Below are 15,426 nucleotides of genomic sequence, written 5' to 3' on the forward strand. Positions count from 1 at the left end.
CACACAAACCCATAAACTCATACACACAAGTTTTACTCCTTTTCTAAAATGTTGGTGACAATGCTCTCCCCACCCCTGAGCCTCATATCCAGGACTGTCCTTCCTACCTGTCCAAATTTCATTTGTAACCATTCCCTACTGAGATCCCTTTCTTCAGCCAGGCTGATCACTTTCCTTCTTTGGAGACTGTGAACTCCTCCTGATTGCTGAGCGTTTAGTGCCTGGCAGTCAGGCGGGGTCCAATAACTTTGTGTTGAACTGAATTCTCTCTGTAAATGTTCTCTCCTTTCTTTGCCCCAATCAAATATTTACATCCTTCAAGACGACTTCCCTGGCAGTCCAGTGGTTAAGACTCCATGCTTCCAATGCATGGGGTGCAGGTTCGATCCTTGGTCAGGGAACTAAGATCTCACCTGCTGCGCAGCACGGCCACATATTTTACATCCTTCAATACCCAGCTCACATCCTCAGTGAAGCCACCGCACAGTAGCTCCCTCATTTGATATTCTGTTAGGAAGTGCTCATCTGGGAACTCCCTGATGGTTAGGATGCTGCACTTTCACTGCTGAGGGCTCGGAGTCAATCCCTGGTCAGGGAACCAAGATCCCGCAAGCTGCTCAGCCAAAATTATAAAAAACAAAGGAAGTGTTCATCTATTTTGCACTATACTCCTTCCTTATGTACCAGGATATTAAAATTGAAACTGTGATCTAAGTCAGTAAATATTAGACAACAAAGTGAGTGTGAGACTCCCTGAAGAGTTTTCAAGGTAATTAGTCAAGAACTTGTTTCCTGACTTTTGAGCTCCCTCACCCATTTCACAAACATAAGAGTTGAGAAAGTAGAGATGGAGGTGGAAGGGAATGTATGGGGTTTCTTTGGAGAGAGCTACTGCAGCCCATCCCATCACCTTAGGGAGTGGCAGAGGTACTGTCTCCTTGGCCTCAAACTTAAAGAGTGGGATCCAATGATAAAACTCAGAGAGACAGGTTGACATGTACCTGTGGCAGGAAGCATGCAAGTTCAAGGGTCCTAGCAGGGTAGTCAGCACAGTGGAGGGATGTGGGTGGGAGTATAACTCCACTCTCATTAATGGTGGGGCTAGGACATGGGAAAGAGGCTGACCTGGACCCATGTAGAGTCCTTCTCATCCCAGGAGGGCTGCCTGGCAGAGGAAGGGGATCCCACTGGTGAGTCAGTGGTGAAAAGGCCTGCCAGATAACCAGGGCCGGGGGGCAGCCCGCTGGAGAAGGGGCCCAGGAGTAGCAACTGGAGGAGCCCAGCGGGGGCCTCCAGAGGCCCTGGCAGTGCCCACAAGGTAGTCACGAGAGAGTATCTGTTGGGCCTGAGGGCCTCAGAGCCAACTCAGGACAGTAGCGGGCTCCAGCTAAGTGATAGCCGCCCCTGTCTGCACACCATCCTCCTCCACCACCCCGCAGGCCCCAGCCTGCTCTTGACCAAACATGGCAGTGTGGACTAACCTGTTAGGCTGGACACTCTTCACGTCCGAGTTTCCATCTGGTCTTTGCCCACTGGCAGGGAGAAAGTTTCGCCCCTGAGTCAAGGCTAAAGGAACAATAGGTGACAGGGAAGTTTAATTTTGATTACATCCCAGTGTCCTTGCTCAGCATGCTGGTTACACGCATGTTTCCTATTAAGTTTAGTTTTTATGTTTCACTACCTGGTGTTTCAAACGTGGCGCCTGCATTTTCTTTCATCTGCCACACTATCCGACACTTGACTGGGGAGTTAACACTGGGCAAGCAGGGAATCTGGCAGAGCTGGGGGAGGGGGACTGGATGTGGCCCCCCTCTCATGCTGTGGTTAGACGGGCTGTCTCACCAGCTGCGGTGTGTACCCAGTGTACCGACTGTTCTTACTTTGGCTCCATGTTGTTTATCATTCTTTAAGGGAGGAGTCAACCCACTGAATTTCCACAAACTTTGCTCATTCCAAGCAGTTAAATGTAACAACAGTGCTGTTTTCAGAGGAGCACTGTAAATATCTTATTTCAATGACATCTGCTGGACACTCAGTGAAGCACCATATGTGTGATTTTCAAAGTATATTTTGCCAACTGTTATTTACTTTATTATGTTTTCAAGCACAGATTTCAAACTTGGGAGATGTACAAAAAGATTAAACACACATCTCTAATTATTAGGAACTCAGCAAGTATAATATGGGTGATATAAACCAACAAATAAACCGTCATAAAATTTAACTTTTAAATCATTTAAAATTGTACAATTCAGGGGCATTAGTACATTCACAATGCTGTGAAACCATCACCACTATCTACTTCTAGAAAATTTTCATCACCCCAGAAAGAAACTCTGTATCCATAATGCAGTCGTTCTTCATTCCCATTTCAGTAAATTAAGTCATTTATCATGTCACTTAAAAAAAGCTTGGGTTGAGGATCTTTTCCATAGGTCAGGCTGATGCCCAGGAAAAAAAAAAAAAAAGACATCTTCCAAGAAATCCATGGAAATAACTGTATTGTTGATGTCACATATGTGAAGACTGGTTAAAAAAAATATGCTTTGATCCACCAAGGCCATGTGACTTTTCTGTATTTTTTTGGGGCCACATTGCGAGGCTTGCAGGATCTTTGTTCCCTGACCAGGGACTGAACCCAGGCCCCAGCGGTGAAAGCACCAAGTCCTAACCACTGGACCGCCAAAGAATCCCCTATACTGTTAAACTTCATTGTAAAAGTATAAATTGAATGTACTGCACTCAGAAGGATTTTATTATAAAGAAATTTGAGTTTGCATCTTAGAAGTGATCATAGGAACAGAGTTGCCAATCAAAATAAATATCTATGTATAAGCAATGTTGAAAATTCAGAAACATAGAACATAAGGAGACCCACCATCATGATGAAAGTCAGAGAAGGAATGCTGTATACAAGAATACAGAGAATAAGGAAGTTGGGGAAAAGATCTTACGAAATAAGCTACATATATAATTTTTTTAAAAAGCTGTGGGCATGCTGTTAAGCTCCACTTCAAATAAACAGCCTTTCTCAAGCTGTGGGCAGTGACTATGAGGCACAGGCACTTGACCTACATTGAACACAGACTAGAAAAGAACGGCTTCCACAATAAAGGCAAAAGAAGGAAGTACCCATCTAATATTGCTTCTACCCCAAACCCAATGGAAACTATCATAAAGGAATTTAAACACACACACCAGGAAAACAGGCACTGACAAAACTGTGGAAGCCAGAAAGCATGTGGACAAGTGGCAAAGGAGTTAGTAGATTCAAGAAAGCTGAGTCTAGACCAGCTTTTCTAAACGCTGATAAATCATGAGGTGCACAGTGACTCCTCCAAAGATTTAGGCACTGATACCACCAGATACCTCAGTCATGAAGGAGAAGAGGGAGCTAAGTTAAGGAGGATGGGGTAAAAGGTGCTCCAAATACAAATGGAGGGAATTCCCTGGCGGTCCAGCAGTTAGGACTCGGTGCTCTCACTGCCAGGGCCCCGGGTTTGATCCCTGGTTGGAGAACTAAGATCCCGAAAGCCGCACAGCATGGCAAAAAGAAAAAGAAAGAAAACATGCAAATACAAATAGATCCCTAGACCCCTGCCCCCTCCAACCTGAAGTCCTCATTCAACAGAAGTCACAATGCTTCTATGGAAAGAGTAAAACAGAGGGTCTCTAGACCGGGAGAGAGCACACACAACTGGGCTCAGGTACAACCATGAATGGGGATTAAGTGACCATATGCTTCTCCCCCCACCACACACCTCCTTCCCACTCAGCTCCCAGGTGCTGACATCAGACCTCTACCCTCAGTCAGGAGTCAGAGATTCTTTGCTAGGGAGCTAGACTAAGAGGAAAGACCTTCAGACACTGACCCCAGGAGTTCTTCATATAACTGCCTACCCAGATACCCTATAAAAAAGGAACCTCTGAGTTTACAAGACCCAGCCACTCGTGCAGAGCTTCCAATCAGCATTTCCATCCTTTCTCTTGTGATAAATATGGTTCACTAGGCATTTAAGGAAAGCCTCTAAGGTGAACAAATAGACCCAAATAAACAGATCAGAGCAACATGGAAGATACAGTGGATTCTGTGGATTCTTCAAAAACTTAAAAAAAATTTTTGAGAGGTAATATTCCACTCAAAACAAAAATGAATGTTAATCAGGGCCCGCATGCCGCAGCTACTGAGCCCACGTGCTGCAACTACTGAAGCCCTCATGCCTAGAGCCCATGCTCCGCAACAAGAAGCTGCTGCAGTGAGAAGCCTGTGCACTGCAACAAAGAGTAGCCCCTGCTCACCACAACTAGAGAAATCCCCTGCTCAACAAAGACCCAACACAGCCAAAAAAAAAAAAAAAAAAAAAGACCATTAAGAAGGAACATTTATGTAAATCAACTATACTCCACTAAAAATTTTTTTTTAAAAGGGAAGGAACATTTAGAAAATCGAAGAAACTTGGATATTGAAATACATGATGCCAGGCAGGAAATAAAATTCAATAGGATTGAAAGGTAAAGTTGAAGAAACCTTTCAAAAAGCATTATAGAACAAAATAAGAGATGGAAAAATAGGAGAGAAAAGAAAAGAAAGTGGAAGGTCAGTAGAGGAGGTCCAACATCCAAATAGTAGGAGTTCCAGAAAAAGGAAGCGGGAAACACAGTGGCAAAGCAATTATCAATTAAGTAATTACATTTTTCCAGGACTAAGAATATAAGGTTTTGTTTGGAAAGGTTCAAGAGTGCCAAGAGTAGAGAATGAAAGCATAACAAGATACATCATCATGGACCACAGGGGAAAAACCAAAGTTCTAAGAGGTTCAAGAGAAAAAGAAAATTGTCACTTAAAGTGGCTGCCAGACCACAGAGCAATGCCTTTGAAATTCTGAATGATATCCAACTACATGCTGTTAAACTATCAATTATGGGAGAAGAGAATAAAGGCATTTTCAGACACTTAAGATCTGAATATTTTTCTCTCTCACATTTATAGGGAAACTACTCAAGGATGCATGCCACCAAAGGGGGAACAAATCAAAAAAGGGAATACACAGAGCACAGGACATCCAACCTAAGAGGCAAAGGGAATCTCCAGGATGGTGATATCTATCAGAAGAGGGCAATCAGACTGAAGCAGAAGCAAGGGCTTCACAGCTGTACTGACCTCAAAATGAACAACTGGCCCAGTGAAAGCCAATGGAACCATTACCTTTATCAACAGTGGATGGCTGAGATCAAAGATGTATGCTCCTAACATGAACGATTCACAGAAGCTTCATGACTTTTTAAATCAGTTTCTTAGCAAGATCATTGCCTCTTAAAACTGAAAAACAGGAATAAAAACCTGCCTGAATCAGAGGAATTCTATATACTCATACCTACCTATATATGCAGATACACAGGAAACTGCTGACAGCAGAGGCCTTTAGGGGAGGCGGGTTGCTGGAAAAGAGATGAGACGGACTTTTTGCTATTCACATTTTCATTCTTTGACTTGTATACCACAAATACTTGTACAAATACCACAAGTACTTGTTCAAAAATGAAAAAAATATATTCCCTAATTTAAAAAATGATGGAATGAAAAAAACCTGAGCATCATACATAGCAAGGAAGTAGTTTTGTTAGATATGTATTTAATATACACACACTGATATTAACTAAATGTTCACTATAAATGTGTTTAATGGGTTGTGACAGAAAATGTTTCCTATTGTGGGTTGCAAAGAAATCTGAAAGTGCTAAACCAAGTACCTCTGTAACTAAGAAAACTGTCTTTCCTACATATTCACACTTGCTGGGTCCTGGGCACCACCATATCTAAGATGTTCATGCACCAGTGGGTGGACATGTGTATGGAACCAGAAATATCCATCACTGTGTCAGTGTTCCAGGGGCAGCGTCCACTCGTGTCTATTCTAGGCCTTCCTCTGTAATGAGTGTTTGGGAGAGCCTCTAGACAACTGAGAATTTACGGCTTTCTAGGAGTATGGGAAACTATGAAAAACAAAATATTATTCTAAAACAAAAACATTATTAATAAAATAGGTCTATTCCAAGATTTCTTAATATCTTCTATAACACTCCACTCAGAAGGCAGAAAACCACAAAGTTCTTCCCTAAGGAAAAGTGCAAATGGAATGTAATATTACATTACAAAAAAGTCAATTATTTCATTCCCCGCCAGATCACTTTTGCTGACGAACTGCTGACATAACATCCTAGGAGATCTGCTGCCATGATCTGGGAGCAATGAGCTTTCTCAGTGAGCACAGTGAACGTGCCATGTCTAGACCCATCCTGTGGGTGAGCTGAAAGGACAAGCTCTCAGCATCACACTCAGCCCACTGGAGAAATCATGCACACAACTATTTTCCTGTCAACATCCTCCAACTTAACAATTTTCAAATAGCTACAATATAAGTGAGGTCTGTTAACACCGTTCCTGGAAGAGCTATCCACAAACATTCAGCTTCAGAGCGAACAGTCAAGGGCACAATCACATTTTTAAAAACTGAGTGAGAAGCGCAACAGGCACATGCACAAGGGCAGAGAATCCTGTTCTTCGTAGAATACTTGAAGGAGTCCTAGCTAAATATACCCCAACTACGGAACATCTTACACTAGTAGTTTCCTATACAAAAGTTAAAAGAAAACACCCTACCAAAAAACAACCCTAATCATTACTTCTTTTTTCCTTAATTAACCATTTTACTCTAAGTTTGGCTGGTGAAATCATGAGACTTTCTAGCCTAATGGTCTTGAGAAATTTTTCTAGTTGCAAGATGCCTCCCTGTGGAGTTTTAATTACTAAGCTCAAAGCAAACTCTGAAATGGATATAGAAATTTGTGAAACAATGACATAGTTCCCAAAATTTGAAAAACAGGACACTTAAGGCAGATGGTAACACCAAAAAGAGCCAGTCAAGTATTAAAATGGCACTATGGAAATGGTTCATAGCAAAACCTAATTTTCTATTAGTTTTCATCATATGGGTGAAACTATCCAGTCAGCAGACAACAGATGGGGGCAGCATGATTAGGCCACACCAAGGCAACTCCCAGGAAAGTGACTTCTGGGGCCATGTGGCTTGCACTCATCCACAGCAAGACAGACCGGTCCCTCAACCTCACTGCGTACCTGGGAAAAGCTAGTAAAAGTACTCCATAAGAGGTAAAGACTGGGCTTCCCTGATGGCGCAGTGGTTGAGAGTCCGCCTGCCGATGCAGGGGACATGGGTTCATGCCCCGGTCCGGGAAGATCCCACATGCTGCGTAGCGGCTGGGCCCATGAGCCATGGCCGCTGAGCCTGCGCGTCCGGAGCCTGTGCTCTGCAATGGGAGAGGCCACAGCAGTGAGAGGCCCGCGTACCACAAAACAAAACAAAACAAAAAAGAGGTAAAGACTAACAGGAACCTATAAGCTCACCCTGGAACAATGTGAAAATGTAATGGAAAAGGAGCACCATATGCTGATTTTAACAGCTTTTTTACTGGAAGAATTTATTGGTCATGTACACACCATAGGAAAACCACACCATAGGAAAATACCACCCAAAGGTAATGCAGAAAAATTAGATTCATAAGAGAAGTATACGTTCAAAGTAGGCAAAAATATGGTGCATGTTTTTGAAAGAAAATATGAAAATAATTTCACTGTGAAATGCCTTGATTTGCAAGTGAGTTGGTACTTATATTAACCAGATCCAACTGCTCTAATAAATCTCTAGTATATATGTTTTAGAATATCTATTTTTTAAAAAATACCTATTTTTAAGCCAAAACATAAAATCTGTATTTGTGCATCCATGTATAAGTTATCCTCCTTGGTATCTTCATAGATCCAAGATGCTAAGAGATTAACAAAATAATTTTTTAAAAAAATCTCAAGCCACAGATTAACAAATATACTTCCTCAAGTTTTCTGGGTTACACTACTAAAAATAACTTGTAATAATGTACTCTGGATTTTCAGATATAAATACCAGGCAATGGTTGGTTGGCCATTACATGACAAGTATAATTATCCTTAGAACTGGGTCATAGTATATAGAATGCCTTAACTTTTCTTAGTTCAAACCCTGTAATTTGACCCTAAAATTCGTAAGCATACCCTTTTCTGTGCTTTAAGCAGACACACTGACTTTGCAGTCTATACTTTGTAAGAGAGCAGGTAACTCTAGCACAGAAGAAACTACATAATGCGGCCTGGGGGATGACTTCAATGGCACCATTCCATTTTTATTTATCCAGACTGTTGCCTTCAGTCCTGCATTGAGGCCTCCTTGTATATCTGTTTCTAGTGTGTCACCAACCATCACACAGTCCCCAGGCTGTACTCCAAGGAGATCACAGGAGTAATAAAATATGGAAGGTGCTGGTTTCTCCTCTTTCTGCTCTCCACCTACAACAATAGCATCAAAATAGGACTGACAGGCACAAGCCTTGATCTTCTCCCTCTGGGTCTGTTGTTCTCCATTTGTTAATAAAAGTAGGCGGACCTCCTTTCGAAGTTCAGTGAGCATGGCTTTGACATCTTCTGCTAGTGTCATATGCTGTAAACGTGTAGATTTCCACAGGAAATAACATTCTTCAGCTAATTTCCTATTGGCCGCACCGCCTTTTGTTTCCTGGATTGCTTCTTCCCAGTGTGAAGTCCTGAGGTCAGTAATGCAGCTTTTAGAAGGGTGAAAACATTCCTTGCTGAGTTTAACTTGAACTTTGTTACAGATGATTTCAGCCTCTTCTTTGTAATGGTATTTTGATTGTAAGAGCTTTATCACCTAAATAAAGGAAAATAACTCCATCAACATACTTCATGTCTTTAATACTCATCCTGTGAGCTTATAAACCCAGAGCACAGACAGATTCTAACTCCACTCCTCTGTCTTAAGGAAGCTCTATTACCACACCATTTCTGTTGGGAATTGGTCTTATTTTTTACTTTTTTGGCGGTACACGAGCCTCTCACTGCTGTGGCCTCTCCCATTGCAGAGCACAGGCTCCGGACGTGCAAGCCCAGTGGCCATGGCTCACAGCCCTAGCCGCTCCGCGGCATGTGGGATCTTCCCCGACGGGGGCACGAACCCATGTCCCCTGCATTGGCAGGCGAACTCTCAACCACTGCGCCACCAGGGAAGCCCTGGTCTTATTTTTAAAGAACACAAGAGTAAAGATTTCCCAACCTTTCTAGACAACTCATTCATATTTTTTTACCAATTTTTTCTAAGAAGATTCTTTATATATATATATATATATATATCTAATAAAACCCCCTCATTTGTCAGTTTAAGTCTACCACCTTTCATTCTGGTCATGAAGACATGATATAAGACTGTGCTTATACTTAGTAAAACATAAAATTTCTAACAACTGATATTTAAACTCTTCCCAGAAATAATGCTAGTTCACCTAATCTTTCCTCATCTATATCCATTTTACATTCTGAAGGCCTAAATTAGGTCCTAAAGGGGACCTAATTCTGTAATTTTAAAAACAAGTATATGTAGCTCTAATGGGATCAGGCATGTTCTGTGACCTCAGCAGTTTAATGACGGTGCTTCTTCCAAACTTAGGATTCCAGATAAAAAACTTCAAGTAGTTCTGAGTCTCCCTCTTTGTCACACTGGTTCTGAATCCCTTATCATAATCCTTCTTATGTTCCCACAGCTCTTTATCTTGACTTTTTATTAGATTAGGTTCTTATCCCTTTGGCCTATCTTCTAACACTTACCAAGACGCTAATGTGGCAAAGCATTATGCCCAGTACTCACATATATTATTTCTAATCTTTCCTACAACTCTACAAGGGAATTAACCTTTCTGAGATGAGGGAATGGAAGTACAGAACTGATAAATAACTTGCTCCAGCTGAGATTTAAGCCCATACTTGCCTAACTCCACAGGCCACATGCTTGCCTTTATACTATGTATTCGGCACTGGAGACTGGACCCTTTGTCCTCACGAACTTATCTGGTGGGGAAAATAACCACCACAAATGCTGGGTTGAGTGCCTTGACAGTCACACAAAAAACTGGAAATAAAATGTAAGGAGCAACCCCAGGGTTGTTGGGTAAGGAGGGCAGAGGAAGGAACTTTATTAAACCAAGGCGTTACCAAGCCCAAAGGTGGGGATGGGAGGAGGATCAAATCATTCTAGACAGAATGAACAGCACGAAGACACAGTACTTGGAATTCTGTGAACTGGGAAAGGCAAGAAGCTGAGTTCAGCCATGACGGAAGGCAAGTGAGGGTGAGTGCTAGAAATGAGGCTGGGTAGGCTGTAGCTACCGAAATTCCCTTGGCACACCTTAGCCCATACATGCCAAACGCTTCATACTGCAAGTGCTTGGGCTTCTCTGCCTGGGAGCTTTATCTTGCCATAGGGGCACCCATGCACATAGGCTGGAGCCAGTGTATAGCCCAAGGAGCAGGTCTCAACCAATAAGAAGCAGATATTGGTGGGCTGCCCCTTGGTAGGGACAAGTAAAGTATGTCTACATGTGTCTCCCAGAGTCCCCAACCGTTCACACAGTTCCCTGCTCATGACCACAGCCTGTATTAGATTCCTTCCCTTCCCTGTCTGACTCCACCACCCCCTACAGTGCTTCCTAGTGTCACCTTCCAAGTGAACTGCTTGCACTTGAAGCCGCCTGTCCCCAGGGACATCTGGGAAAGTTGATCATGCCAAGGCAATTTTGGATCTTTGAGGATGAGGGCAATGCACACAGCTGGGGCTAAAGATTTTCTGTTGTTGAAGTGAAGCAGTCATTGTCAAGTTAAATTGTGTTACCCTAAACTCTACAGGGAATAAATGATCTGCTACTCACACCAGACACTCAATTCACCTACTGAAAAGGGGAATGAGCTGAAGAGACACATTCTTCCTCCAGAGTATAAAAACTACACCAAAGATAAAGGAAATATTTTTCAGGCTATTTGTGTTAATCACAAAACGTAATAGTTTAAAAAAGTCTTACTAGTCGGAGAAAAATAAACCAGCCCTAAGAATTTTAGGTGAAAGGAAAACTTTGAAATTTCTTGCTTTATAGTTAAATTTCAATGAACAAATCAAGCCTTTTCAATCTCCATAGTTATGTCACCATCTTTTCTAGCAATGTCAACTGAATTACTCCTGAGCTATGATTGAAGGTCACTATACAGTTTTAGCAACGCTACTGCTACACAATTAAAGGAGAGGCCTCTAGGACTCCACAGTACTTGCGATTCAATAGGAACTGGATCACAGTTTGCAAATGAAAGCTCCCAATAAAGATCCAGTTTCCTATAAACTGCACATGGCAGTTTGTTAAGCACTTTCTTGGGATCTGAAAAAGCAGATTAGCTCACCTTAAAGGGGAGATTCTTGTAGAGGTATATTGCTCCCAAGTTTCAAAACTGCTTCCCATTACACCCTGAATTAACTTTGCCATTTTGTCACACAGAAACTAATTACATATTCATTTGGAATGACAAGTGGCATTTTAATAATATTAACAGCTTTGGGAAAGATGTTTATCAGTCATTCACATATTAATATTAGTTCAAACAGAAATAATACCTAAGGTGAATTAGTCCACATTACTGGTGCAAACTTTCCTAACACCTGCACTGAGAGAATGGGAGTCTAAATTTAATTGGGGATGGAGGGAAAAGATCTCTAATTTAGAGGTGTGATGACATTTTGTGTAAGGGTAAGTCAGGCCTGAAAAGGATTCTGAGTAGAATGAGCCCACTAGGCACACACAGGCCTGAAGAAGGGAGAGCTAAGATAGTAAGAGGGGAGATCAATTTCTAGACACAATTATAAACTCAAATTCCATCTACTTCAAAACTCTATTTAAGGCTCTAGCTCAACACATACAAAAAGGAAACTGCTCTACTTCCTACTTTCTGGACCGAGACTTAAACACCATTAGTACTAGTGTTTAGCTGTGATTTTAAAAGACTTTTTAAGGGCCAGTGTGGGAACCATATAACACATATGATAAAGATATTAAATGGCTGAATTTTAAATAAAACTATTTTAAAAAATACATGCTCACAAAACATGATGGCTGCATACAGACTAACAATTCAAGCAGCCCTCCTGTTATTTTTATTTTTTATTTATTTATTTATTTATTTTTTTGTGGTATGCGGGCCTCTCACTGCTGTGGCCTCTCCCGTTGCGGAGCACAGGCTCCGGACGCGCAGGCCTAGCGGCCATGGCTCACGGGCTTAGTTGCTCCGCGGCATGTGGGATCTTCCCGGACCAGGGCACGAACCCGTGACCCCTGCATCGGCAGGCGGATTCTCAACCACTGCGCCACCAGGGAAGCCCGCTCCTGTTATTTTTAGTTCAAGTCTTAGTTCAAACATCATCTACTCTATGTGGCCTAATCTGACCAACCTATTTTAAAAATGCAATTCTTTCTCCCCTCCACTTTTTCTGACACACTTATAAATAAAAGCCCATTTATTACGTTCACTGTCATACCCATTAGAAAGCAAACTCAAAAATGCACAAATCTTTTTTGCTTTGTTCTCTGAGAAACCCCAATTTTCTGGAGAAGGCTTCCTCTTAAGTAGTGACACTGAAAGAGGGTGGAAACAGCTTTCCCAAAATAAGTGAAAGCTGATAGCCAATATTGCGTAATAACTGTAAATGGAAAGTAACCTTTAAAAATTGTATATATTTTTTTAAAAGAGGCTGAAAAAAGAAAAAAAATTAAAGCTGATATATAGTCAGTATATGACTCCTTTTCCTCAAGCCCAAGGCAGTGGCTGGACCTTTCCCCCTTCCTCCTTTCATAAATCATTCAGAGTGATTCAGAAAGCTGGCATGTTACTTTGAATAGGCTAACATTTATGGGTGTTGTATTCTTATGTGATAAAGCGACCCTAGATCCTCGTATAGTTAATTCTGCACATTTCATAGGATATTTATTAAGCAAATGGTAAGAGAACCAAGTCTGGAGAACTGGACTTTTATCCATCCATTCAACATTCACCCTGTGTCAAACACAGGGTGATGAATAAGACAGTTTGTTCCCTCTTAAGAAGCTCACTATTTAGCTGTGGGCATGTGAGTTTGAATGTGGAGGATGAACTGGACATGGTAAGCCTGGCATCAAGACCATAGTAACAGTCTAGGTGAGAGACAAGTCCAGCTTTAACTAAGACAAGGGCAGAGGGGATGTGCAGGAGAGGACAGACTTGGTGACAAGAGTGGACGGTAGTGGTATAATTCTGGAACACTGGACTGTGTGTACTTCCAATGCATTACATTAAACCTAGCTGATAGGGTTTTTGAGAACTAATTTCACTATTCAAATATCACTATTTAAAGATTTGAGGCTTAGAGCAGTTAACTAACTTGTTTGGGTGCTTTCATCTAGGTATTGGGAGAGCTGTGATTCAAACTCAACTGTCTAATTTTAAAGCCTAAACTCTTGGCCTATAGTAAGGATTGGAATAAAACAAGAACTTACTGACAACACACTGGACTTGGCCTGCCAAAAACACACAGGTAAATATGTACAGTTTGCAGCTGGAAACACTGGAGACAATATAGCAGGGGATGGTGCCCCTGAGGTCAAGATCAAAGGCATGAAAATGGAAGGGACAGTCAACAGTGTATAATACTTCGGTAAAGTCATTAAGACAGACTTAAAATGTCCAGGGTTCTGGCAATTTGGGAGGTGCCTATAGATGGTGAGTTTATTTCATTCCAGTGGCAAAAACAAAAAAAAAAACACACACTACAGTGGTTTTGGGAATACGTAGGAAGTAGAAACACGGAGATAATGGTATAGATTTTTCTTGAAAAACATGGCTTCAAGAGAGGTAATATCTTGTGGAGAAAGAAGGGTCCAAGGGAAGAGTACTTGTTAAAGTACTGGGCATTTTAAAAGATTCTGCATGAATTATTCACATGTGCTTTTTTTTAAGCTCAAAAATTGACAGGTTTGCTACCCTTTTTGCAATAATTGTATAAAATAATCGTTAACATTTTTCCAATGCATATTTTGGAGAATCATTCTGTTAAATTGTTATCACATTATCTCAATTAATTCCCCAAAACAGTCTTAAAGTTGGCCCTAGTGTTATAATGTAATACAGATGAGAAACTGAGGCACTGAGTTGAATTATTTGCCCGAGATCTCAGAGAAAATTGTGGAGCCAAGATTCAAACCCAAGAAATGTGCAAGCTGACTATATATGATTAAACATTGATTATATTGCTTATGGAGTATCACAAGAGAGTGTAAAGACATCTTTATCAAACAAATAGAGTATTGGACAGATCCGAAAACGCAGCAGGAGTGTAATGCACCAAGAAAGAGGATGAAGAGGCTGAAGATCCAAGGAGACACAACCTAACTAATGAAGAATGAGGAGGACGGGGCACTCAGGTCTGGAAGGATTAGCTTCTGAAAGTGGGTTTTTCAGATATGGTAATCCTTAGTTTTCTCTTTAAAGCTGAATGCAGACGAAAGAAAGCAGGGGTGGCTTCGGGTCTTGCACAGCACGGGAAAAGTCTGAAAGAGCATCAGTAGGTACAGAAAGGGGAGGATGCGGCGGAGCAAAGCCTCGTGAAAGTAAACCTACTGAGGGTCACACCCACGGCAGGAACACCTGCGGAGAAAACTCCCTCGAGTCGATAAAGTCCAGGCTCAAAGGTCCAACGAAGAGCACGCGGTGGGAGACCATGAGCACGCGGTGGGAGACCATCCTCCCGCGGTCAGTCCCGGAGAGCCGGGTGCCCGCTCGTCCCGGCAGGCCCAAACCTGTCCCGGCAGAAAGCCAGGCGCCTGGCGCGCGGCCGCCTTTCTGTGCGGAGGCGACTCTGCCCTCGTGGCAGTTTGGCGACATCCTTCCGGGAGCCCGAGCGCTGGGAGCACCCTGAGGTCGCAACCTCCCCGCTCTCTGAGCGAGGCCGCCGCCCCGGGCCGGCACGAGGGGCCTCCGGGACCAGGGGCGCCGGCGCGGAGGGAGCCGACAGGGCAGTGGGCCGGGGGCCCAAGGGAGCGAGAGAGCGCGCGGGGCGGGGCGCCGGGCTCGCCTGAGGGAAGCGGTAGCCGGAACGTTACCTCCAACATGCCCTTCCGACTCGCCCCGGCCGTGTCGATGAGCGTGTTGTCCAAGTCGAAGAACACTGCCCGCACCCGGCTCAGCCCCATGCCGCCGCCGCCGCCTGCGCGACGCGCCAACTCGCAGCCGCCCCGCGCGCCTGCGCAAAACGGGCCGTCGGATGGGAAATACCGGGGCGGAGCCGCGAGGCCGCCCGACCCTTGCGCACCGGCGGGAAACTCCCGCGAGATATCCCCATACCTGAGTGCCGCGGAACAGCGACGTCCCGCGAGACTCCGGAATCGTAGTGCTGGGGAGGTCCAGGGGTTTGCCTTCGTCACGATTCGTGGGGTTGTCTGAGTCGCTGACGTGTA

General features: G+C 43.1%; 2 protein-coding genes across 3 annotated transcripts in view; both read right to left on the bottom strand.

Moving 5' to 3' along the window:
• The window catches only part of NINL (ninein like), a 136,426-nt gene extending 121,273 nt beyond the window's left edge, over nt 1-15,153 (bottom strand). Inside the window, exon 1 of one of the 2 annotated variants that reach the window (XM_067013839.1) lies at nt 15,073-15,153. The gene's annotated coding sequence lies outside the window, so the exon portion shown is untranslated. Of the gene's footprint in view, nt 1-1,481; nt 1,567-15,072 lie in introns of those variants that run through there. The other variant, XM_067013838.1, reaches the window with a different exon arrangement.
• NANP (N-acetylneuraminic acid phosphatase) lies at nt 7,484-15,198 on the bottom strand. The gene is made up of 2 exons (XM_059037606.2): nt 15,073-15,198; nt 7,484-8,780 (listed from the first exon to the last, which is right to left on the bottom strand). Exons 1-2 carry the CDS (start codon nt 15,160-15,162, stop codon nt 8,124-8,126), a joined length of 747 nt encoding a protein of 248 aa, XP_058893589.1. The 5' UTR covers nt 15,163-15,198; the 3' UTR covers nt 7,484-8,123.
• Between the last annotated feature and the right edge of the window lie 228 nt (nt 15,199-15,426).

The sequence above is a fragment of the Kogia breviceps genome, chromosome 14, assembly GCF_026419965.1.
Source record: "Kogia breviceps isolate mKogBre1 chromosome 14, mKogBre1 haplotype 1, whole genome shotgun sequence".
NCBI classification, from domain to species: Eukaryota; Metazoa; Chordata; class Mammalia; order Artiodactyla; family Physeteridae; genus Kogia; species Kogia breviceps.